This window comes from Phyllostomus discolor, chromosome 8 (genome assembly GCF_004126475.2).
Source record: "Phyllostomus discolor isolate MPI-MPIP mPhyDis1 chromosome 8, mPhyDis1.pri.v3, whole genome shotgun sequence".
NCBI classification, from domain to species: domain Eukaryota; kingdom Metazoa; phylum Chordata; class Mammalia; order Chiroptera; family Phyllostomidae; genus Phyllostomus; species Phyllostomus discolor.
Genome location: NC_040910.2, coordinates 54772108 through 54798981, shown reverse-complemented (window position 1 = coordinate 54798981; position 26874 = coordinate 54772108). Strand labels below are relative to the sequence as shown.

General features: G+C 43.8%; 1 protein-coding gene across 1 annotated transcript in view; it reads left to right on the top strand.

Annotated features, from left to right (window-relative positions):
- EBF2 (EBF transcription factor 2) overlaps positions 1–26874 on the top strand; it is a 190529-nt gene that overhangs the window by 130559 nt on the left and 33096 nt on the right. Inside the window, exons 7-10 of the mRNA XM_028521678.2 lie at positions 732–813; positions 14867–14984; positions 16519–16649; positions 17578–17704. Of these exons, the coding sequence (XP_028377479.1) occupies positions 732–813; positions 14867–14984; positions 16519–16649; positions 17578–17704 (458 nt within the window). The remainder of the gene's footprint in view (positions 1–731; positions 814–14866; positions 14985–16518; positions 16650–17577; positions 17705–26874) is intronic.

Below are 26874 nucleotides of genomic sequence, written 5' to 3'. Positions count from 1 at the left end.
TACTTGTCCGATTAAAGATGCCTTTAAATTGCTCAGATAGTTGATTTAGCAGAATATTGGCTCAAAAAACATTTCTTATGAATGATGACCTCAGACCATTATTCTGTGCCTTTATATTTTCTGGATATTCTGTAGAAGATCTGAAAGGACATTCACACTTGTTATTAATCATAAAAAGCCCAGAATACATCCAGCACAGACTGACTCTGTGATTGGATGGTAACAGAACATCTTCTGAGTTTTATACACATCGGTTGAAAATATTAGGCCTCCTTTGTGTGTGAGGGTGCATGTGTGAGGTGTGGAACAGGAAGGTGTGTGTGGCCAGCAGAAAGCCACGCACGTGAGGAACCCTGGGATTCTGGGCTCAGCCAGGCCATTTTTAACCCTGGAACAAGACTTTTTTTGCGCGGCAGGAGTCGCTGCTGCTTTTGAAGACTTGGGGGCAGGGGTGGGGGAGTGCCCCAGCAACTTGGGGGTGGGGGTACAAACCAGAACCCAGCTTCTGAATCACTTCACAGTCCTTCACAGTGATGGAGCTGACTGGCGACTGAAAACATCCAAATTTGCAAATTGCTGAGGGTCAGCCATGTTCCTACAGGGGCAGGGCCTGCTGAAATTCCCCAGGCCTGAAATACAATCACTTTCCAATCAAACCTCATAGAATGCAGGGATATTCTCTCCTAAAAAATGTTTACTGAAAAATGTAACACATTGCTTTCTTTTCACAGATTCTTTTTAAAATTTTTCCTCAAGTGCAATCAGAATTGTTTGAAAACAGCAGGAAACCCAAGGGACATGAGGAGGTTCCAGGTAAGGGGCCTGCAGATCTTTCCTGGGAAGTAAGTCATCCTATTTTCTGTCTGTCTGTCTGTCTGTCTGTCTCTCTCTCTCTGAACACGTGATTCACTGAGATTGCTAACAATGAAAAAGATAACTGTAAATGATAACCCTCCTCGATGGATAGCATGGAGGAGGGTTTCTTCATTTCACAGTCTTCAGGCCTCAGCCTCCAGTGCCAAAGCCCCAGGGGAGGGCAGCAGCCCGAGCTGGAGATTTGATTTTAAGCCCTCAGGCTGCCCTTGGCACACACAGCTGCCCGCAGCAGGAACCATGTTCTTGATATTCAGCCACCTTGGGATTTCTCAAAGCGGCGGCTCTGTGCTTTCTGCAAGCAACAGCCTCTTTCTTCCCTTTTCCACCGATTAACTATTCCGTGGTCTCTCTCGGAGCCTTTTGGAGAGCAGCCGCCCAGACAGCCGTGGTCACTTTAAGATCCCAGCATGACAACAAGACCCACGGGACAGTGACCCAGCTGCTTGGCAGTTAAATCTGCCACCGGTTTCATCACCCTTGCCACGGACGCACCGAAGATGCAGGCTAATAAAAACACAGAGCGAGGCAAAGTGTGTCAGGTTGGAGATGAGTGGAAGAGCAGCCCCTCCCCCGCTTAATCTTTGAAGGACCCCCACTTAATCCGCCAAATGGCTTTCCTGCCGCTCACGGCCAATCGAAATCCACAGCGTTCCCTGCCCTACAGAAAAATGTAAAATGTGTTCAACAACAGTATTCGGGCTTGAGACTTTAAAAAATAATCCTAGCAGAAAGAGAGAGATCGGGGGTGATTAGCCTCCGTTCCAGTGAAGAAGGTGAGTGACTCGACTCTGACCACACGAAGGGGGCCGTAGCGTCGGGGGCAGCTGTCGAGCCAACTCCGCAGCTGTGAGACGGGTGCGGCCACTAGGTGTATGGCTTTGCTGTTGCTTTTTGAAATTGTGAATAATTTCCGAACAAGGGGCTGCAGAAATTTATTTTAAACTAGACCCCACAAATTATGGTTTAGGAACCAAGTCATGAAAGAGTTTAGCAGAGAGAGGAGGATGCAAAGAGAGGCCAGAGATAACTACTTTGAAAAAAATAATTCTTTTTTTCACCATATCATGGTTATCAATCTTAGTGGGACCGGGGCATTTTTTGTTAGTTATTTAACACTATTACTAGTGTCTCAAAAAAAATTTAACCCCCCCCCTCCATGCTGTATTATATGGAGAAATAAAACAAGCTGCCTTGGGGATCTGGTATGATAATTGTGCAGGAGAAAGCTTATGGTACTTGCTGTTATGGAAATGTAGGCAATGGAAACGTAAATAATTTCAGTCCCAAAAAAGTGTGACATTCAAAAGAATTCAAAGTGTCTCAGTGACCCAAGTTTAGCTTTCACTTCTGTAAGAAGACAGGCAGGGAGAGAAGCTGGCGATGAGGATTCTTAGTCTGTGTTCTCTCTCATTACTTCCAAAGTTTTAACTTTGAGAATACTCTGGTAATGAAATTTGAAGAGGCTTTTAACAGAATGCCTTGCCATTTGATGTGTCCCAAATCGTAGAAATGTATTCACTAAGCAAATGCATGCTGTTATTTTCTCTACTTCTGTAGTCATTTACTAAGTGAGGTTTTTAATGTGCCTGAGTTTTTACCAGGATTACAATAAATATTGTAATCTCTCAAATAATGAGGAATTTTTATCCAATGTGAAAGTATTTGACTTTTGCAAAGACAAGAGGAAAGATCTACTTAAAAAAATTGTAGAGTCTGTGATTGTCTAAATCTGGGGTAGAGCTAAAGACAATTGGCAGTGGGGGGGTTTTGTTTTTTGTTTTTTTGCAGTTTTTACTAAGATAAAATTCATATAATCTGTCATTCACCATTGTAACCATTTTAAAATGTACAATTCTGTGGTATTTAGTATATCCACAGTGTTGTGCAATGATCACCACTATGTAGTTCCAGAACATTTCCATCGTCCCGAAAAGAACCCCATAGTTCCCAGTTCCCTTTTGTCCCCACTTGCTGCCAATGGCTCACCTACTTTTTGACTTCATGGACTTGTCTACTGTAGACTTTTCGTATAAATGGAGTCACATAATATGTGGACTTTTGTGTCTGATTTCTTTCAAGTTCACCCTTGGGTTCAGTGCTTCTTTATTTCTTATCACTGAATAATATTCTATTATAAGGACATGCCACATTTTGTTTAACTTTACATCATTTGATGGACACTTGGGTTTCTACATTTTGGCTTTTATAAATAATACTACTGCAAACATTTGTGTACAAGATTTTTTGTGAACAAATATTTTGAGTTCTTTTGAGTACATATCTAAGAGTAGAATTATCTGGGTTATATGACAACTGTAACTTCCTGAGAACTGTTTCCCACTGTGACTCCACCATTTTACATTTCCAACAGCAACATACAAAGGCTCCAATTTCTCCATATCTACCAATGCTTGTTATTTCCTGTTTTAGTTTTTTCTTAATTCTAGTCATCCTCTGAGTGTGAAGTGGTATTTCATTGTGGTTTTGATTTTCTTTCCCCAATGATTTTGAGAGTCTTTTCTTGTACTTATGGACCACTTGTGAATATGCTTTGGAGAAATATCCATTCAGATCCTTTGCCCATTTTTAAATTGTGTTATTTGCCTTTTTATTGTTGAGTTGTTGGAGTTCTTTATATATTCAGGCTACTGGGCCCTTATTAGATAAGTAAGTGATTTGTAATTATTTTTTCTCATTCCATCATTGTCTTTTCACTTTCTGGAAAGTGTCCTTTAATGAAAAAAAGAACTGGCAGATTTTATGCTGTAGTCTGATTCTATTAAGAGTACAACCTTAATGAAAGGTCTTTTACATGGAGAAGGCTATTATGGAGAGATGCTTGACTGTGTGCTGTAATGGTCAAGTGGGAAACTTGGATCAAGTTCAAAATGTGAAACAAAACCAGAGGTAGTAGGCGTTCACAGTGGTGGGCAGGGGAATCCGCAGGGATGGTGATTTAAGAATTCCTGGAATAGCTATCTCATTCAGAAAGAAAAGGTAATAATTTTAAACCATATAGATGACTACTTCAATTCTCCACTTTTGTTATGTGAGTAAATATACTTTTAATGTGAACTGTTCTTTTGTGAAGATTTGATCTGGACAGAATAGATATATGAAATATTTCTAATGAAATCATGAATCCAACCAATGTCTCTCTCCTCTCTCACTACTCTTTCCCTTGTACCCTGAACACTGGTGGAACTTGAATTCTTTTCCCAAAAGTGATCAAATGAGAACAAAATCATGCTATCAAACTTATTTTCCATTGTGAACCAAAACTCTCTTCAATTCAGTTCAAGTGCCCTAAGTGCCATGGGAATATATAAAATATTTATTGAAATGCAATGGAGTTTAACTCTTTTTGGCTTGGACCCCTTTGAGAATTTGGCAAATGCTATAGTTTCTGTCCCCACAAGAAACTACATTTTAACAAAGTTTAAAGTGGCCAATAAGTGTCTTTCTACAACAAGGCACACATACCTGATGCTCCCATGTGCCCACCACTCAGCAGGCACCCCTCACTGCTATCTGCTGCATGGTACCTTTCTGTGCCTTCTGCCCTCTGCCAGGGAATGCTTCGCTCCCTCCTGCATTTGCCATTTTCACTCCGATTTAGCACTACACTTGAGTGCCGCCTGCCCCGTGAGGTATTTTCTGACTCTCCCTGTCAGACCTACCAAATCTTTGTTCTGTGACAACCTACCCTCCTCCACAGGCTACTCCAACACAGTTAATCACATTGTCTTGCAGTTGTTGTTTGTCTGATAGACTGTGTGCTGCTTGAGGGTAATTAGTGTCTTTTATTTATTTTTATATTTCTCAATGCCTAGCACAGTGCCAGCCACTCTATAGGGCTCAATAATTGTTATTGAATGAACTAAAATGTTAAGAGATAATTTTTTTTAAATGGAAGGAAAAAAGGAAAAAAGATAAAAGAAAAGGTTTCTAGGACTCTCAAGGTATCTTATATTTTAACTTTATTTTTTAAATATTTTATTTAATTTTAGAGAGAAGGGAAGGGAGGAATGAAGAGAGGGAGAGAAACATCAATGTGCGGTTGCCTCTCACATGCCCCTTACTGGGGACCTGGCCCACAACCCATGCATGTGCCCTGACTGGGAATTGAACTGGCGACCCCTTGGTTCGCAGGTCAGTGCTCAATCCACTGAGCCACACCAGCCAGGGCCTATTTTAACTTTATTTTAATTGTTGATGTTATTACAAATGTCCCCAGTCTCCCTACAAAGTGTCTTAATCCATGGACCATGGACCATGTGTGCAGAAAATCACTTCTGCCCTCCTTGAAATGGAACAATTAAGTGAAACACCCAGATTAACAGCTCAGTGAAGGAAAGGAAAATAAATGTAGGTCTCATTTAAGCTGATGGGCCTGTTAAGACATAAGGAACCCCATTCTTTATTTCTCTGTGCAGGCGGTTGGAAAATCCAGAAGAAAATCAAGCCAAGAATAGGAAGACTCAGGCATGCTGTCATTTCTCACATTCAAATTCTAAGACACAGTAGAAGTTGACAACAATCAGGGCTGTTGTTGCCAAGTTACTCTCAGAGATAGGCAGCTGGGTGTGCTCCAAGTCCTAGTGAAAACAGAGATGCACTTACTCATTTGTTCATTCACCCAACCACTATTATTAGGGAAGTTCTATGTGCCAGGCACTATCGTAGGTGCTGGGGATACATTAGCAAAACAGATAAAATTCTTCTCCCTTGAGAGACTTACATCCTAGTGGGGAGATACGGAAAATAAGATAAGTGATTTACATAGCTTAGCTGTGCCTCTCTGAGGTCTTCAAGTGACCAGCCTGGAAGCCTGGGGGCCCATCACAGTGCCAGTTGTTTCGTGTTGCCTTCTGAATGAAACTCAGTGGTGTGGTCAAGCAGGGGTCATGTGGGAGCTAAGGGACACCCGCCATTATAATAATAGCGAGTGTAGATGCTCTTCCTAAAAGTTTTCAAGGTTTTCCGCAGCATCAGCTAAAAGCAGGATACACATATCACCAGATGGTTTACTTGAGGTTGGGAAGCTCAAGTCCTTTCCATCTCAGGATTGTATTTTAAACAGAGATGACTACTGCCCAGGGTGGGAGTGTCTTCTATCGTGCGGGCAGTACCAACCTGTACATCGAGACACTGTGGAATTGGCAATAGGGGCCTTGACACATCTCCAGCCCTAGAATCATTTGAAGGGGACTCCTTCATTCACAGTTTTCTTATAACTAGAATAAGTGTTCTTACTGCAACTCACTGAACTTTGCTGAGTGATTCTTGGGTATCTCAAGTTCACCTCCTAAATTATCCCCTACTCCCTTTTTAGATTAGGTTCACCAAAATAATCAATTTTTTTTCACATGGTTAAGCTAGAGAGAGCACTGAGATCTATATACAGGTCTTGCCATCCTTTGCCTCAAGACATAAGAGGTCAAGATGTATAGAGAGGCCCATACATTTCTAGGGAAAGAAAAGTCATTTCAGGTTCCAGGCTGCAAACGCCATCCGTACTGAGCTGATTCCTGTTTGTAGGGATGTGCCTACAGGATGGGCTCCTTGAAGAGCATCTGGAGAGGGACTGGCAGGGCACGAGCAAAAGGGTTGATGCTTTGTGGGGAGACAGCCAACAGGCCTGTTAGAACTGGGAGGAGGAAAGAAGCAGCGCACAGTGGTAGGGAGACAGGACTGGGGGACACGAAAGCACCCTTCATCCAGGATGATGTCATCGGGCAGTTGAATAGAGTGACAGCCTGGAGCCTGTTAGTACATGCTGTGAGGTGCCACAGCTCTACAGGAACGATGGGGAGATTAATGTAGAGGACAAAGCCCCCCATCCACACAGCTGGCCTGAGCTGTTGGTCTGCTTGACTAAAGGATGAGAGAGCAAAGGGCAGGGCTACTCAGGGCTTGGAATGGGGCCAAGATCCAGCCAGCAAACCCTTATGATTTTGTTAAGCCCTCAGCTCTTATATAAAACTTTTTAATGGCACCACCATCTATTTTCCTGAAATAAAAAAATGTTGAATGTTTCTCTCACACCCGCTGAAGAAGGAAACAAGAGTTTAAATTAAGTCCAAATGGTAAAAATTTAATATAGCTCCAGCTGCCTGCAGGTTTCTTCAGTTCCGATTGCTGGGTCCCAGGCTCCTCCGGCTGTGCCGAGGAGCTCATCCACTGCCCAGGGCACCCTGGCCGCTCTGGCCAACGGGTGAGTGAGTGCCTTGTTGGGTGGTAAAACAAACCGGAGAGTCCGGCTTAAGAAATAGTAATTATCTATTTGGAGTCAGAAAAAAACATCATCTGAGGAGCTTTCATTTAGGCTGATGTTCTGAGCTTGGGAAAGGCTTTCTGTAGTTTACTTCAAGGTTTTCTGTTTGCTGGTTTAACCTTCTGCCACCCCTGCTCCCTGACTTCTGGTGTCTCAAATGGGTACTGGAATCAGGGTGATCAGATTTTTGTCCAGCTCACCTAGGAAGTGTGTTTTGAGTTATTTGTGGGAGAAAAGGGAGAGAAGGCAACACAGGTATAATGCCCATATAATTTGGGGGAAACGATATGTCAGATTTCAGTGAGGTGGAAACAAAATCTCAACGCTCAGACATTTCAGGAGACTCCAATTAGGGCACTACAACCGGAACACAGTCAAGAACAATCAGCGGCAGAGCTTCCCTGAAAGCAGGTTTTGCAATGAGAAGGCATAGATTTTTAAGCTGCATGTGAGCCCTACGTGATCCTGGCTTTTGGTGAATGACAGGTGAATCATGAGGTCCCTGGGGGTGGAGTTTGGAGACAGAATGGCTCAGCCAAATCAAGATGGCATCAGATATGTTAAGACTGCCCTGGGGCTCTAAAATGTTTGCTAATAAATTACTGCCCTTGACCATAACCATCCTACGTGGCATACATTTTAGATGGGAAAAGCAGTGAGTTCAATGGAGTAAACTAGGTCAGCTGGAAGTAGCAAGTGTCTATGGCCTTGGAGATGAAGGGAAATTTCGTTGTAAACAGGTTAACATTTGGGCTCCCTGATGACATAAAAGTCTGGTTACAAAAATGCCACTTGATTTCTATACACATTCACCTAATTTTTATTTTATTTTATTTTTAGAGAGGGGACGGGAGGGACAAAGAGGGGGAGAGAAACATCAATGTGTGGTTGCCTCTCACATGCCCCCTACTGGGGACCTGGCCCTCAACCCAGGCATGTGCCCTGTCTGGGAATAGAACTGGCAACCCTTCAGTTCACAGGCTGGCACTCAATCCACTGAGCCACAGCAGCCAGGGCCATATTCACCTAATTTTTAAAAGACAAACTCTAAAAGGTACTCCACCCTAAGGCAAATTTGCCAAAATATGCCAGTGGAAATGCTGTTTGGCACACCACTCCATTTATGCCAATCAGAATTTCCTTTTAGGTTCCCAAGCAATAATGTCAGTAACCTCGAGTTGTGTAGTTTTTCAGCTGTTCCAGGTCTATCTCAAGTCTCATTTCCGTGTTGAAAACATTTGTTACTGTCTTCAGCTCAGGTTAATTTTCTCTCTTTGGACTCCCGGAGTATACAGTAGCCCACAGTATAGCACTCGGTTATGTGTCACTGTATGATGATATTCTCTGATTATTGTAGTGTTTGTCATGCTTCATCAGCTGCACGGCAGCTCCCTGAGGCTGTGACAAACCGAACCTCTGAAGGATTGAAACACAGCGCTCTCTGCCTACCTAAGGAAGTATCTTCTCTGGAGTTATGTGTGACATCCATGCCACAGCCCCTCCTCCCCTTTGGAGTGAGCAACCCCAGAATGCCCCACATCTGTCTCAACAGCAAGCAACCTTGTGTTCTCTCATTTGGTACTTGATACTTAACTGAACAGAAACTTAGCCTTAGGGATTATGAAACAACAGTGATGGCTAAGAATTCTGGGAATTCCTTTAAAAAATGACAAAATCCATACTTGTGGTGTAGGTGTTTAAAGGTAAGTCTGGAGACTCTGGGAGTCCAGTAACCAAGAAGAATCTGGGCTTTAAATCTGTTTGAAAATACGGTGTGTGCCAAGAGTAAAGTGGTAAGGAGAAACAATTGCAGTAGCCAAGCTGTTTGTTGTTAGCCTGGGTTGAATTAGTGAAGGCTTAGACAAATTGTTTCATCAGATTCCCCTTGTTGAATGTGAGAATTAGCCAGTGTATAAAAACACCCACGGAGTATTTCTTCTCACAATGTGGACTCCAAACTTGGTTGCCCACCGCAGCCAGAAGTCTGTCTTGATTTTCTCTGTCCTTTTAATGGTCTCTGTGTCTCTTTCCTCCTTCCACAGGTGGAAAATAAAATCCCACATAATAGGTATGCTTCGGGAAAGCTGAAATAACATATATAGCAACTGAACAGTTATAAGGGAAAAGCACATCATGAATTTAATTCCATTTCCAGATGTAAAATGTCATAAAGAATTTTTTTCCATACTTGGCAAAATAACAGGAATTTTCAAGACCATTTTATTTAGCTTGGTGTGTGTGTGTTTGTAAGTAGGTATCAGTCTTTCAGGTTGTGTTATAAATGCTATGCATTGTAGCTTTACTGAGATTAAACTACCAAGGGCCCCACATCCAGCTAGGAGGTGCATGACCCTCACTGAAATGGAGGAAATACGTCTAATTGTAGAATTTTGTGTACTTTCAAAGCAAGAGCTCTGATCCATATGGTGAGGTTTCTAACCAAGGTAATTATTCTCCAACAACCATAGACACTGGGATTCTCGTCTGTTTCAAAAAAGCAGATCATTTTGTTATTCTGCATCTTTTTCATTTTGACTTCCCTTTTTCTTTCACCCTCCTGTGCAAGACTTGGGCTCTTTGTAGGAACACCTAAGTGAATATGAGCTGAGAAGGGCTGGCTGGCAGGAGGATGCATGCCAGTCACCGTCTCAACTATGTCGTTTAACTAGAGTGCAGCTTTGAGAAGGATAGATATTAAAAAGAAGTGTGATGTTCCAAAAAGCCAAAGATGTTTCAGAGTGAGGCATAAAATTAGCCCCAGGGTGGGAATGAGTCATTTTGGTAAAAGTCCCTGTGCCACATGCCATCATTCTGATACTAAAGAAACAGTAACTCTATTGGAAAATTAGTTGTACAGGCAGATTAACGGATGTGTCCACCTCAAGGATAACTCCCACCGAGGCCTTTTAGAGGCAGGAAAGAGCTCTTTACAACTCAGCTCCTGCTTTGTATAAATTATTAGAGTGTGGGACAAGGGAGCACTTTGGGGTAATGAGAAGAAAAATATAATTTGAGAAAGCCAATCAGTTTTTCTTCAGTACTTTTAGCAAATTGCCAGCATAGTCGTAGATTTTGTCCTTAAGACTTTCTGGTATTTTTCAAGGGGAGATACAAACTTTTTACGTTTCCCTTTCTGTTTAGTCACCTAACACTGCCATTTCATTTCATGATTCAACATGGAACGTACACTGTCACTCTTGACTTGGTTTGTGTTTATTGATCTGGCCTCACCCAAAATTAGAGATTACACTAAGCAAAATAAGGAATTGCAAAAAGTGGCAAAGTTCTCTCACTTAAAAAAATGGGCAAGCAATTCCAATTGATCTCTACTCTCTTTCTTGGAACCTTGGCTTAAAGGTACCACGTCATAAATAACATTTGCATGAATATAATTGGTTGCTGCTTTTGTGTTGAATTGAAATGCATCAGTTGAGAAGGGCTGTAAAATACAATGGCTTAGTTCTCAGCTCTGCAGGCTTTCCTACTGGAGCTGTGAGCAGAAATACAGGCACACCAGCTATGAGAAACAAATGAAAGCTGTCACCAGTGTCAGTAGCAAAAACCAGGGGTCCACCCACACAATGATGGACATCTGCATTCCTAATTGGCATCGCTTTGGGTTCTGCTAGCAGGCTGGCAGTGCCAACAGAGTCTGACGGCTTTAGAAAATGCTAGGTGTCTAGTTAGGGTAGGACACACCTATGAGGCTTGGACATTCTTTTGTTTGAAAGACTCTCCATCTGTTTGTGATAGTCCTGGTGATTTTTAGTTTCAGGTGCCTCCAAATGGCACCCCTTGTCAATACTAAATTTGCTGGCTACTTCTAAAACAGATCAGTTTACGATCTTAGGAGAACAAGTGGTATTGATGGTTATAGATCAGAAGTCGTTGGCAAAGATGCCTACAAATAGTTAACAAGGTAATGGTAAGAATGTTGACCTTGATTTGTTTAGCTAAGATGTAAAGATTTTTGAAGGTCAAAGGTGTCCTTGTGTAGTGTTTTGGAGTCTAACTGTGTCTGACCCTCTAACATTAAGCTGCTGTGGCCTGCAGTTTTCAAGAGTGAAGCAAACCAGGGGGAAGAAAGAAGGGGGAGAACAGGAAATGGAGTGAGGTGTTTCAGGAAGTTGTCAGGGTTGACTGATTGATTCCAGATGGAAAAGGTCAGCCTTCACGACCCAGGAAATACTCACTAGGGAAAGAAGTTGGCTTGTGGAAGGGAAGGCCTGGGAGTGAGCCGAGGCTGGAATGCACATTCCATTCCTTTAGTCTTCAAACGTTCAGGAAACTTTAACTTCTCCGAGAGAATAACATCAGTGTTGTCATCGTTCAAGAAAACAGTGAAGGAAGTTAAGTTTGTAGCTTTGACTGTACCAAATGTATCTTCACTTCCATAATGTAGTTCATCCTCCTAGAAGTGGAGTGAATGTATGTGAAAAGTCCATATTTGTCAGTGTCTCCATTGGAAGAACAGCGACCAAACTTGCCTGGTTTCACATGATGGAGTTTGTGAATTAAATCCTTTCCATTTTGCAAATTCACTTTAATTGGCAGGCTCTTATACATACCTTAGAGTCTAAGATATTTGGAATATTAAGTGGGATCTTGTCTTGTACCTATATATATACACGCACACGCGCATACATTTGGACATAATTTAAAATCTTGTAATAAATTTTGCAGACACTGAAATAATTCAGGTTAATTCCTTTGCTGTCATGAGAGGCCTGTGCTAGCCAGCAAGAGATTAAAATTTATTTCCATTGTTAATAGAAAATAATGAAGTGCATCTGAACCATCAGGGCATGTCATTCGGGAAATGTTCACTTTGGAACTGACTCTCACTCCACCCAAGTGGACAATGATGAAATCAGCTGGCTGGAGAAAGCCCATATTTTGTGGCAGGAATGCGCTAGGAACATTAGCATAGAGGATGGCAAGTAGCCTGTGGAATGAATCAAAGTGGTCTCAGAGAGAACAAACACCCTTTGCATCCACGCAATCCCGGGGCAAGCCAGGCTTCCTCGGTGCACCTAGTACATATGGCTTGTTAGCCATCAAAGCCCAAAGCACCCTCTTGGTTTTGGTTTTTCCCAGAGACAACTGCTATGCCTTGAAAATCCATTCACACACAATTTACCACAGTGGTTTGATCGCTCTTTTTGCTCCACCTTCTCCTCCTGTTCTCAGCGTATACAGGGTGAATAGTCTTCTCAGCCCCTGCTGGGGGTGGGGTGGCCTCTCCCTTCCTGACTGTGCTGCCGTCTGTGTTCTGTGGAGATGCCCTGGCAAGGACTTGTGCCTCCATGCGCTTACCGAGAGTGAAGGATGTCTCCGTCTCATGGTAGCCACCCCATGATAGGAACTTTCGGGAAGGACTTTCCTCAGACTCTTAACATATTAACATGGATACAATTGAAAACAGGCCCAGAGCTAGACAGGCTGTGCCCCTTAATTGTGAGCAATTATACCAATAATAATTTTCTGAATGACAACTGGAGAAATATTATCCTGGGTTTGGTGTGGTCAGATCATTGGTTATATTCCCAGAACCTGGCACGACACAATACCCTACACGCAGTGAGAGTTCAGTGAGTGCTTTGGAGTTGAATGATGGGAGCCCGTTGTGCCCAGGTGTAATTTCCCGTGTGCTGCTACTGTCATGCCTGTGGCACCAGGCGGGTGAAATCGTTTGTGAACTCATGGCTATAAGGCTTTCCCAAACTCCCATTGCATTAAAACAGGGGTGTCAAACTCATTTTCATCAGGGGCCACATCAGCCTCGTGATTGCCTTCAAAGGGCCAAATGTAATTTTAGGGCTGCATAAATGTAACTACTCCTTAACAGTTAAGTGAGAGCTCAGCACTGCTGCTGGGTAGAAACAAGGTGCTGAGCCGGCTAAAACAATGTGGAGGCCCGGATTCTGCCCGTGGGCCTTGTGTTTGCTAGGTGTTCATTAAAATATGTATGAAACCATTTAAAAGATAAATCTAAAACTCTATGTAAGGTAAAAAAAATCAGAAGCATGTTGCCTGGGGGAGGACCTACTAAGATAACTTCCTGGGGAGGTGGAAATATTCTAAAGCATAATATGATGTGGATTCCCTGCATGTACCCATTGGTCAAAGTCGTGCAGCTCATGTTTGTGCATTTCAATGCACGTAAATTTCACCTAAAATGGGAATTCATTATATTATTCTGTTTGTTTGCTTGAAATTATTCTTAGTAAAAAATTTTAAGTGCTGTTTAATGGTCTTATTTCTTATTAGGGGCAAGGTTTCTTTGCCTTTCACTTAATAAGCAACAGAAGGGTGGCCGAAAAATTGTAAGTAGCATATCAGGAAGAGTCAAGTTCAACTACAACTCCTCATTATGTACCTATTCAGTTCCTTTCCTCAAAAGTTTATATATACGCAAAAGTTTATATAAACTCAAAAGTTTTATATATATAAAAGAAGTTCTTTTCTCAAAAAAATATTGCCGTGTGTCGCTGACAAGCAGACTCAGATCTAGGATGGCTCACCTTCCTGGGTCAAGTACTCCTAAGTCAGTGGCAGGTATATTCAAGTCCATTCAATTTTGCTACACTTTCCCTCCTACTCTGGCCTTGGCTGATCTCTGCCTCTTTGAATTTCCCCCACACTCCTTATCTGAGGCCCATGCATCGGACTCAGTTGAACCTCATTCCTTGGGCTACTTGTTATATGTTAGTTGTGTTTCTACAGCTTGAAAGTAAGCTCTTTGATGTTAGAGATCGCACCTTGTGACTTTTGGGCTCCAACCGTGGTGTCCCACTTTCCAGAGCCTCCCCCAGAGCTTAGGCTATAGAGAGGTTCAAGGAGTGACATTGTCTATCCTACTGACTGGTCAGACAAGGCAGAGGTGAGGCGAAGTCATCCAGGCCCTACACCAAAAGCTTTAATGTGTTTCTTCTTATTTTGTCTCCTTCAGCCCTTGAGACATAGGCATTGTGTATGTTTTACAGATAAGAAAAATGGAGATTTGGAGAGGTTTGTAATTTGCCCAAGGTCACAAGTTAGGAAGCAGCAAGTGTGCGATTTGGGTGTAGTTTTATCTGACTCCAAATCCATGCTTTCCCACTGCTCCATACCCATCTCGTCCCTTTCCTCTGCTTATACACTGAATGTCCACAACATTGAATTCCAGCAACCTGATCTTCCCACCAAAAGTCTGAGCATCTCCACCACTGCTCTCTGGTGGGTGGGATGCCCCTGATAGTCACTAGGTGGCTTCTCCATGCCAGTATTACTGGAGCACATATCCAGGGTGCAGGAACCTATTCCTGAGCTTGGAGAAATGACCTCCCAGCTGGTGCTTGGATCTCAGCTTCCTGATCACACACAGTCAGCTCCTCGTTGCAATGACAGCTCGAGGGTCAGCTAGAAATGGCTGCCCAGGCTCTTCGATAGAGAACCGTATTTCTAGAAGCAGCAGGAGGATAGCCGCTTTCCACATTTCAGCATCAGGCTTAGTCTGAATGCAAACATATGCCAGCACCCTGTGAAGGGCGTTCTCTTCCCATGCAGCTCTGCCATAATCACAGGAGGAGGGGAAATGCCCAGAGGCATGGCCCTGTCCCCAAACTCTGTCCCATCGCTCCTCAGCCATGTGGAAACCTGGCCAACAGAATTCTGGTACATTTACTTCATGTGAAAATAACTCCGCCCCTGTTTTTAACTTTAAATATGCAGGTTGTGTTGTCAACAACGGTGAATGTGGATGGACATGTGCTGGCTGTTTCTGACAACATGTTTGTGCACAACAACTCGAAGCACGGGCGGAGAGCAAGGAGACTGGACCCCTCTGAAGGTGGGGCTGCTGTGGGGCAGCTGTGTGCAGGGGTGGGGGGGGATGGTACACAGATGAGGTTCTCCCCAGACTTCCGAGTAAATTTCGAATCAATGTCTGTGTGTAGGAGTGGAGAAAGTACACAAGACCATTTGAGTTTTAAAGTGAAGTTCACTGACTCCTGGCTGTTCCAGTGCAATCCCCCCACATCCTGCCCCATGCTCAAGCCTCCGTGCCTCTCAGTCCCATTCCGTTCAGTCTGTGTCTTTCTTTGCTAGACAGGTATTTCAGGCAAATGTAGGCCTATGACATCTTAGTTAAACAGGAACATTACAGTGCCAGACGTGTATGAATAAGTGTCAGATGTGCCCTTAAACAGATTGTGGGCAAAACAAAACAATGTGCAGAATGAAACTGACACTAATTGATTTTTGTTTGCTTGGACTAGAAGAAAACGTGGTCTGTTCTGGGTAGTTTTCCAAGTGCATTAAAGTAATTAGAAATACCAGTAACTGTTAAACTTCAACTTGTCCGAAAAATTAAAGCATATTGAGGAAGATAACTGACAAACCCAAGTAAAGTCCATCTAAGTTCTCCTCTTTTTTCCCACTCCCCAACTCTCTGGTGTAGGAGGTCTTAGACTATAGCAGAAATAGTTAAATTGGGGTACTATGTTAGTGTGATATTTGACTGTATGCTGCCCACAAGCTCCCACCCCAAGTCGGCCTTTAAAATGTGTCTTGTATCATTTAATACAGGAATTAATGGACTGAAAGAAAATGATTGAATCAGTAAAGAATTTGGAGTGGTGTTAATTCTCCCACAGTGGGCACTGAAGGGGAGAGGGAAACCCCAGGGTTCAGAACTAGGAACCCATCCAGTTTCCTTTGACTGATTGGATGTGATTGACTGGCTGTTCAAAGGAGGCTCATGTTTTTGGAGTCCTGCCAAAGTTCTCTTCCACCTTTGACCCTGTCAGCTTTGGAAATGGAGTGATGGATTGACTTTAGTTATGGCCTGAAAACCATATTGGGTTCCTGTTGGGATGTAAAGTCCAGAGGCCTTGAACATATGGAAGAAGGGGGAGGGGAGTGGAAGATGCTTCCTACAAAGTTAGGAAAGTGATTAGAAATTGTCTCTTGATAGGGCTGAAAAAACCCTTCACCTCATAGATTTTGCTTCCTCTTTCTCTCTGTAGCACATTAGCTGGCCTTGTAAATCTTAACATCTTGGTGCAGAGGAGGTGGAGAGAGAAAAGGGATTTACACATTTCCAGTGTGGTCAACTTATAAAAATATTGGGAAAAACAACAGAGTTCTTAAAACACCCTTCACACAATTAGCTAAGTGTTCCATGTTTTCATATATTGCAGTCAACTCATTAGGCTTTAATGACCTGTTGAAAACCAACAGCCAATTAAGAAATGATGGCAAATCAGCAAAGCTCAACTTGAACTTCTTGGAATGACCAACAGCTTTCAAGAGCAGCCAGTAGCCCAGGCTCCTAACTTCAAGCACCAAAGGGCAGATCTGACTTTCCTTTTCTATCTTTTTAGCTACCCCCTGCATCAAAGCCATCAGCCCAAGTGAAGGCTGGACCACAGGAGGGGCCATGGTTATTATCATTGGGGACAACTTCTTTGACGGACTCCAGGTGGTGTTTGGGACCATGCTTGTGTGGAGCGAGGTAGGCTGGGGCCATGTGCTTTCCTGATTTTCTTTGGCCTAAGGATTGTTTTGCTCTGGGGAAACTAGTAATTCCCATAGCATCAGCAGCATGAATGCACATCATTGAGTACCTACTGTGAGCAGAGCACTGAAGACTAACCACATGTAAACCACAATGTATTGCAGGTGTGGATACCTTCAAAGACAAATATTCATTGAAGTATTGTTTGGAATTGTGAAAAGTTAGGAGTAGCCTAGATATTGGGTAATAGAAGAATGGTTAAATAAACAATTCCACAATGAAAAATTTTGTTTTGAAAAAATTCTAATGGCCGGGAGAAGGGTGCTTGTTTATGCTATACTGCTGAGTGAAAAAAAGATCAGCTCAACAGTGTCTGAAATTGTAAAGTAGAATTACGTAACATTCATGGAAAAGTACTGGAAGCACACCAAAGATGAATAATGGTTGCCTCCGGTTAGGCAATGTTAATATTTTTCCTTATATTTTTCTGTAAATTCCAAATTTTCTAAAGTTGATATGTTCTACTTTCATAACGAGAAAACCAACAAGACAGGTTGCAGAAAGAAAACTAGTGATGCGAAGTTGGATGTGGAAGTTGCCAAGTCAATACATGAGAGGACGGCAGTATGGGAATTGGGGGGAGGACGCAATTAGGTGGGGGGGGGGGGGGGGTCGGCACAGGAGGTGGGAGGGACTTGAGCTGGACTGGTAGGAGGGAAAGGACCTGAACAGGTTAGACTGAGGGGAAATTCCAGAGTGAGAGGGAAACATGACAGACAGGGACAAGGTGTTCAGAGTATCGGGGTGCCGTGAGTATACCCATTTGCCCTGGTGGGAGTGGCCATGGGAGATCCTCATGTTCCCAGTATGTTCAGTGAGAGCTTGTCTAATAGGTGTTTGATTTCCCTGCCTGTTCATTCCTCAGCTAATCACTCCTCATGCCATCAGAGTGCAGACTCCGCCTCGGCACATCCCGGGGGTAGTGGAAGTGACTTTATCTTATAAATCCAAACAGTTCTGCAAAGGAGCTCCAGGGAGGTTCATTTACACAGGTGAGTGAGAACACAAGGCCAGGGGCACTAGCTCCTGATTCTGCTTTGCTCTAAGTTCCAGTCTCTCTGCTTTGTAATCGGTCTGACTTTTCTAGGTCTTTCTACTTGTGTGGGAAGAGTGGACTGGGTAAAAGACATTGAAGAGGGAAGTACAGACTCAAGTCTAAAGTTGTATTTTGCTTAAGCAGTTTCTGCACAGGCTGGGGGAGGATCCTGACAGCTCATCTCCAGAGGACATCCTTATAAATTAAAGTAACTCTGCTGGAATCTTGCTGGAACAGACCTTTATCCAAGAAACCAGATAAAAACATTAGACAAAGTTGCTGGGTATAACTAAATTTTCTTGAAAAAGGATTCAAGGAAGTTGCCCATTGATGCTGCAGAATGATTCAAATTGTTTTAAAATTTTATGAAAGTATAAATTATCTACTATATGTCACAATATTTGTTGACTATCTACCTCATAGGTACAACTTTTTCCAGGTGTAAGGTACAGGGACATGTGACACATGGTCCTTATTTGGAGTTTAGAACTTTTGGAGGAGGCAATGGTGTATTGCATAGAACACTTGGAGAATTAGAATATTCAAAATGTCTGGTATTTCTAATAAATGGAATACAAGTTCCAGGAAAAGAGAGGTTAGTGTGGACTAGAGTAGTAGGATAAGATTTCAAGGAGGACATTTTTAAGGATGAGAGGCATTTAGATAGACAGAAGGAAGAATGTTTCAGCTATGGAACTCACATGCAAAGGCCCAGAGGGTGAGGGGTAGGTGAATGGAGGAGAGAGGGCTGTGGTAGTGTATTTGGGTAGAACTTAGACAAGAACTTAGCTTAGATGGTCTAGGCATGGGAAGCAAGGAAACCACGTAACAGCTTAAAAGCCCTGTATGTTACCTAGAGTTGTCAAATTCATTGAGACAGAAGGTTGAATGGTGGTGTTTCGGGGTTGGAGGTGGGGAGAATGGGCGTTGTGTTTTAAGGGGACAGAGTTCCAGAGTGGCAAGGTGAAAAGAGTTCCGCAGAGGGGATGCACAACAAAATGTGATTGTACTTAAGGCTATGAAACTATACACTTAGAAATGGTTTAAGATGGTAAATTTCGTTATGTGTACCATAATTGTTTAAAAAATGAAAAGCTTTGATTGGTCATTTGGACTTGTTTTGGCAAGATGTGAGGTGAACTGAGGGTTCCCATGCAGGGGAAAGTGACTCGTTTCAAGAGCAAAGTGGAAACTTACCGGACAGACCAGAAGAGGCTGGGGACCACAGTTGGTGGAAGCAGAACGCCTGGTAAAAGAGTAGCCCATATAACTGAAAATAATAATAGATGTTATGTTACATGTAAACTCAAAGAATCTTAGAGATGAGGAGACATTGAAGATCATCTGGTCAGACTCTGTCTTTTGCAGATGAGGAAAGTAAGGCCAGAGAGAAGTGACTTGCTCACAGTTGTCCATGGCATTCAACGTGGAGTCAGAATAAGACTCAGGTCTCGAGCCATCCTGCCTGGGCCTCTTTAGCAGTGCAGTGGCATCAAAGAGCTCTCTTTTCCTGATGAGCCATGAGCAACTTATGAAATAAACAGTGCTGGAGCGCAGGCATGAGGCTCAGTGCAGTGCTGTGCGCTGGGGCGCCACAGGCCAGCCAGGCCCCCAGGGCTCTTGCTCCCTCAGCGATACGGTGTGATGACAAAAAGGCGAACTGCTCAGGCTCTGGGGTCCCACTCCCTGCCCACCCTGCTCAGCTCACCTCTAAATAGTTCTTACGTCTTGCATAGGTGACTTAACCTCTTAGTTGCCCATCTATCAAATGGGCTACCAACTCCCAGAGCTGTGGTGAGAACTACATGATACAATACCTAGGAAGAGCGGTGTGCTGGTAACAGTTTAATTACTAGCTCTCCGACATGAGCTGAAGGTAGGGGAAACATTGGTTTGTAGCATTTACTGATTTCCATGGTGCAAGTACTCTCCCCAAGTCTGATTTCAGGCTACTGATATGACATCAACCAGCTTACAAAACTTCTGAATATTTAACAACCTACTCTCATAAACCAGGTTTAGAACACCTCTGCTTGCAAAGCATTTGGGATAGAAAGCAACTAGATCTTTTTGTTCATAAGATGCTGTGGATATATTCCAGGGAAATTGAACCTTCTTTAGCTGAGAGGCTAAGAACAATCCAAACACAGAAAACAGTACATGTGAAGGTCCTGGTGTTGGGGCAGGGGAGAACACGGGATGTATTTGATGGCCACTATGAACAGAGCAGAGAGAATGAGATAAAGAGAGGTCAGGTTCAGGCTGGAAGTCAGGGCTGGGGCTGCTTGCTTGGGTCTCCCCCTAATGAACGCTAAGCAGAGATGCTTTCTACCTTACAAAAACATGGGGAGCCATTGGAGTATTTTAAAGCTGGGGAATGCTGTGATGCTGTGATTGGATTTGCCTTTTAAGAGATTATCCTGGCTGCAGTGCAGAGAATGGCTTCAAAGCCAAGGTGCATTCAGGGGGTCAGCTGGAGGCCGTGAGGTGGCCCCGGCCAGAGACGATGGCAGCTCTGACCGGAGTGCTGGTTGTGGGGACAGGCAGAAGGGGGTGAGATTTAGGAGGTAGCACTGATGGGACGTGGTGATTGATTGGATAGGGTGAAGGTTGGGGAAGGGAGGGGAGGGAAAGACTCTCAGGTTTCAGGTTTGAAAAATTGGGTGGGTGTAGCTTAGAAAGTGATTTTTAAAAAGGTATAAAGTGCTAAAGGGAGTTCAGAGGAAGGACAAAATCCTTCCAGCTGGCGGAGAGGTGGGAAGATTTAATATTGTAAAGATGTCAATTAATGAATACATTTAACACGATGCCAATCAAAGTACCCACAAACTGGGAAAACTAAAAAGTTCACTAAGGTGCTAAGATAGGATCTCTCTGCTTGAAAAATGACAGGGCCTTGCCCTACCAGACATGAAAACCAATTGTAAGTTTCAGTAATTGAAAGAATGTGGGGCCTTGTAGGAACATTCAGAAATGTCATGCAACAGAAGAGAACATTTCAAAATAAATAGTTTGTGTACTCACGAAGAGTTCAAATACGCAAGCATCTGTATGGGTGTGGAACCTTCTCAGGTCCACGTGGGAGAGATGGAATGTTCACCAAGTGGTGCTGGACCAACTGGTGAAGCATTGACATGAAAGTTAGGCATCTAATTTCATATTGTGACTGAAACATACCTGAATTAAATAATTTCAATTAAAAATGTAAACAGGTCAAAAAATTGTTACAAACTTGAGCCTTGCAAATCTTGTACAGAATCCATCAAACGTAAATATGTGAGTACATACAAAGAAATTTTTTCAAAAAGATTTTATTTATATATTTACTTTTAGAGAGAGTGTGGGAGGGAGAAAGAGGGAAATATCAATGTGTGATTGTCTCTTGAGCGCCCCCTACTGGGGACCTGGCCCAGAACCCGGCATGAGCCCTGACTAGGAATTGAACCAGTAACCCTTTAGTTCATAGGCCAGCGCTCAATTCACTGAGCCACACCAGCCAGGGCAAGAAAATTTTAAATCAAAAGGAAAAAGGACAAATTAGGAACATATTGTATACATGACATAGGGTCTTATGCATAAAAGATCAGTCATTGTTAAGCAAAACGTATTTTATGCCGTGCTAACACACGAGTGACAGATGCATGTGATAAGAGAAAGATGTTAGCGGCTTACAAGAAGAAGAAAAAGAAAAATACCGAAAAAAAACTAGCAAAGGAACTTTGGGAGTTATGTCAGGAGGAAGACAATTAAGCAAAACATAATAAGTCCCAACCAACATTCATAATCAAAAAATATAAAATTAAGAAGCACCATGACACAGTTTTCCCCTATCAAGTTGGCAAAGATTTTTGTTTACCAATAAAAATAACCCGGTTGGCAAAGCTAGAAGCAGAAACTTTCTCACACTAGGGCAGGAAAGTGGATGGCTGTGGGCGGAGGAGCTTCGTGGCACACAGGCGAGCCCTAAAAAGTCTGTGCCCTTTGACCCAACAATTCTGCTGTCAGGAATGTGTATGGAGGATCTCAGTGAGTCCTCCTGAAGGCTGTTTGTTGAGCACAGTTTACAGCAGTGACAAATGGAGAACATCCCTAGTGTTCATTAGAGGACTCATTGAATAAATAATAGAACATCATTACACCGAAACCCTTTTTAGACATTAAAAGTAATGCCATGGGTGGGTATTTAGTTACATGAAAGATGTCTATGATACAGGGTTTTTTTGAAGCATAGTGTAGTCTAATTTTTATATATATGAAAAAAGAGTTGCATTGAAGAAACCCAAGAAAGGTATGGAAGCCTGCATACCAAGATGTTAAGAGTGATGGGTTTTGGGTATTGGTATTATATTTAACTTTTTTGTTTTGCTTACTTATCCAGTTGATTCTTGGACAACATGAGGCATTGGGGGCCCACAGTTAAAAATATGCATAAAACCTTTGACTCCCCAAAACTTCAGTCACCTCCCAGTACCTGCAGAGGGCAGGTTCTAGGAGCCCAGCAGACACCCAGATTCCAGGACACTCAAGCCCCTTTTTATAAACTGACATAGAACAACGTGCACAGTTGGCCCTCTGCATCCATCCGCAGACTCCCAACCTGGGACTGAAAACACTGTTTTCTAGCCCTGGTTGTTTGAATCTGCGGGTGTGAAACCCAGCGATATGGAGGGCTGACTGTATATTTATTGGAAAAAATCTTCGTGTGAGGGGACCCATGCCATTCAAACCTGTGTGATTCAAGACTCAACTGTATTTATTATTTTCTAATAAAATTAATTTTTAATTAAAAGTTAAATGAAGAAAATATGACGCAAAAATTAATGTCACCCATGTTTCAATGCTGAAACAGCACACATTGTTACACTTGATTCTGTGAGTACAAAGAAAGGGCTCCCAGCCAGGGAAGCTGGGAGGGTTCCGGAAGACTGCTTTGAGAGGGAAGGACCTGGGGGGGCAGTTAGGAGTGGAGCAGTGGGGACACATAGCGTATTCTTCACAATCAGAGGAGAAAACAAATACAAACACTGTCCAGGATGGCTCAGGGGGCTGTCACTGCCTATGAACTTCCACCTTGAGGTTGTTGGGCCGCATGCAACTCAGGTTGGTGGAGACAAGTGGCTGATGTTTTCCATTGAGGGTTTCAGATGCCACAGGAAATGGATCGGTGGTCTCTGGTCTTACCCACTCAACAAGCAACTCTTGGACAGCTAACCTACAAGCCTCTGGGAACTTTGCTCCAGCAGCTGGAAAGGTGGTGGCTCCCCAGCAGACTAGGTGGGCTGCTTGGCCTTACTGGCCCAGAGAACCCGGCCTCCTTCCCAGAAGGTGGTGGATAGAGGCCCCTTGGAGGTCTAGTCAGCATGCCTTCCTGAGCCACACACTCTGAGTCTTGTGGGAGATGGACGCCTGCTGTCTCACATCCAGGGCTTGGCTGTAGGGCAGTGTGTCAGGGACCACTCTGGGCCTGCACACAACTCTCGGCTCCAGTGGGGAGGTGGAAAACGGGATCTTGATTCCTGAGGAAAAGAAAACCCTGAAACCTGGAGAGCTATAGTGGGGACAGAGTGAGCACGCAGCACTGGGTCTAAGAGGAGACACAGTGGACTCAGCCGGAAGACCTGCTTTTAGATGCCAGCCATGTCATTGATGACTTGTTTTTTTGTCAAGTCACCAACCCCTCTCAGCCTCCTCTGCTTCCTCTGGAAAGCTCTGGTACTAATTACACTATTACCCAGAGCGGTTTCCCTGATGTGGCTGAGCCTGAGGATCAAGCCTGGCCCTGTTCCAGATACACCAAGTCATACTCTTCTGGGAGGGTCCCGAATCTGTATTTTAAACACAGAAATGAGGTTAGGAAACCTGAATCCTGCTCATCAGGCTGGTGCAGAGACTTCCTGGCTTGCAAAGTACTCTGCAACATGGGGCAGTTCGTCCAACTGAGTCACTGCACCGTGAACACAACAGTGTTTCTTAGGTGAACATTCTAAGAGGAGACTCAAAAAGTAGGAAGTGGGAAGGGAGCCAACGAGAACCTCTCCTCCTTCATCCTCAGTCCTGCCACACACACCCTGTGGTCCTTGGTGCAAATGTTGATGGTTCCTCTGTACCCAGGGATCCACCACCATCATGAATCCCTGCCTATTAGGTGTAACTTTCCTGGTACATACAATTAGCCAAAACGCAGCAGTCAGCTCCCTGTGCTCATAGCTGCCAAGAACAGCACAAACAACACCATGGCTCTGAAAAACAACACACTGTCTCCACACCGGTGACTTTGCAGGTCTCCTTTTCCTCTGACCACAATTTTCTAGAGTGCAGCTTATTGCTGCAGAATCCAGAGGCCTATGGGAGGGCAGGTCTCCCTGGGAGAGGCCCAGTGGCTCCTGCCTGGTTGAGACTGAGAGGCTGAACCAGTGGAGGCTCGGCAGGGAGGTTCTCTCCTCCTCTCCCAGACTCATCCACGGGGAACTGGTGGTGCAGAACAATGACCCTGGTAGAGATAGCCAAGGGGGCCACAGCGATTGGCTGTGTGGGGGCTTCTTGGCTGTCTTGAGGGTGCAGGGAGAAAATGTCTCAAGCACAGCACCAGGGGGTGGAGTCACTGTCACCTGTAACTGTGAGACCTGCACCAGCCACAGAAACCCATGAGACGTCCTGACGTGTGGCCGTGACTGGCCACTGAGGGTATGGGGGCCAGTAGGCCCAGTTTTTCAGTATTGTTCTTGTGGCTCTTAGCGGAATCTGGACTAAACATTGGACTGCTGATAGAACTAGCAAGGGAAAAAATGGTGCTAATAACTCAATAATCACCTCTGTCATGTAGTGAGTGAATAGGGCCAGCCCCTGTCTTAGAAGCTCAGGTAATCACTGCCATTACACTGGTTCTATCAGCATCTCCGCTTTGTAGATGAGAAGCTTACTGCCTAAGGTCACCACCTGGGTCCCATCCTAGCTGTCTCATTCCAAAATTGCGCTCTTAACCACTAACCTGTGCTACTTACCACTGCTGTACATCCAGTAGAAGAAATCACACCAAGGTCACACATTTGGCTTCATCTGGTGGCTTTACTTAGCACAGGCCCATGCACAGGAGGGGGACCTGGCCAGTGTGCGTGGAGGGGGCTTCCCCTGGCCCTGGTGGCCCAGGGCACAAAGTGCAGGATTTCTATTTCAGTGGCTATGGCGGGCCAAGAGCCTAGGGAGTACTTTAAATTCCCTAGAAGTCATAGAGATTATCCTTTCCACGAATAACTGATATCACAGGAGGCAGAAGAGCACAATTTCCACTTTGTTATTAACCTTGAGGGAGCTCAGCATCTGGGCAGATGACAGTGAGGGACACCCGTGAACGGCCTGGAGCTGAATCCCAACATTCTGCAGATCAGCCATTCTTCACCTGTGTTTTCTGACCTCAAACATAGGAAAAGATTTATTTTACTGGAGTGCAGAATTACATAGATATGCAAATATATAGGTATAGAAATATAAAAACAGAAGCAGACCTCACCAGTGTGAGCATTTGGCAGAGGGGCGCAGTTTTGGGGTGAGTTCCGAGTGGCTTCCCCCCACACTGCTGTTTGAATGAGGTGGGACTTTTTGCATCTTCTTTCCTGTAAAAGGTGAATTCTTTCTGAAAGCCCTGTCATGTTGTGCCCTTAATATCTGGCTCTATCTCAGAAAACAGGTTTTTTGTTTTGTTTTGAATTTGTTTTCAAATCACAGTTGATTTACAATCATATTATTTTCAGGTGTACAACAACACAGTGGTTAGACATTTCTATACCTTAGAAAGTGATACCCCAATAAATCTAGTACTCATCCGACACCATACATAGTTATTACAATATTGACTGTCTTCCCTGTGCTGTGCTTAGAAACCAGGGTTTTCAGGAAGACAGAGAAGGCCAGCGCAGCCTGAGGATGTGGGGTCTGCAGGGGGATGAGGGGAAGCATGCTTTCATGGGGGGAGGGAAAGAGAAGAGGCCGCTGGGCAGGGCTGGCCCTGGGCGCACATGGGCGGCCCTGGCCCCGAGGAGTGTGGCCTCTTGGAGGAGAAGCCAGCAAACAACCCTGGCCGATCGAGACACTGAGAAGCCCGAGAATGCAGGTCAACTAACTCTCTCCAGAGCACTCCTTAGCTTTTACTTGAGCACAAACAAATGCATTTGACTACCTCTCCACTTTTCATTGTTGGAGGAAAGTGTTAATCAAAGAGAAAATGGCCAAGAACAGGCAGCAGCTGGGAGGAGAAATGGGAGGCCTAGGTTTTTCCACAAGCCCCAAACCACACCCCGAGTCACCTGCTCCCCAGGGCTCAGCACGGAGTGTGGAGTCCTCCTTTCCCAACGCTGCACGGCACAGGCGTGCGAGCCGGATGCAACATGCAACATGTTCCTAGCTCATCCACTTGGCATTCTTTTTTTTTTCTTATAGCATTATCCTGGAAAAAAATATTCCATTTAAGATATGAATTTAATTTTTAGTTAAAGATGCCCATTTCAGACATCAAACACTGGCCCCAGTAGTTGTCCCTGTTCACATTGGAAACAGGTAGCATTGACAGTCCTCCTGGTAGGCAGCCTGTGGTTGTGCTGATGCCGCCTCCATCCCCATCTGAAATTCAGATTGTCCTTCAGCTGAGTCTGAGGAAGGATGTCTCCACTGGCAGCCCCGGAATAGGGGGTTGTGTTCGCTAGAGATTCCCCAGCCCTGTAAAGGCCTGGGGCTCTCGGTTATGATATTCTGAACACACATCACAGTGTGCACGAGCACACTCATAACTGCTCCACTGTGGCATTTAGATTTACCGTTGAAATTTATCTTTAATTTTTACAGTTGTCTCCTTAACCGTGTATATTACTCCCTTCTTCAAACAACCTGTCTTGCTGCTGCAGTTTTTCTTGAAACCAAAGCATAATTAAATATTAAATTAATATTTCATTTAAAATTAAATATCAAAGGCTTCCGTCTAATCTTTCACTTGTGCACTGCTAGTTCTCACCTCGTGTTCTCATTCCTGTATCCACAAAGGCAGGTACCGCCTCTTAATAATGTGTTCCCATATTATCTTTGTCCTTTTCATTTTTTAATTGGTGACACTGAATTTTTGCTACATGGAAACGAATG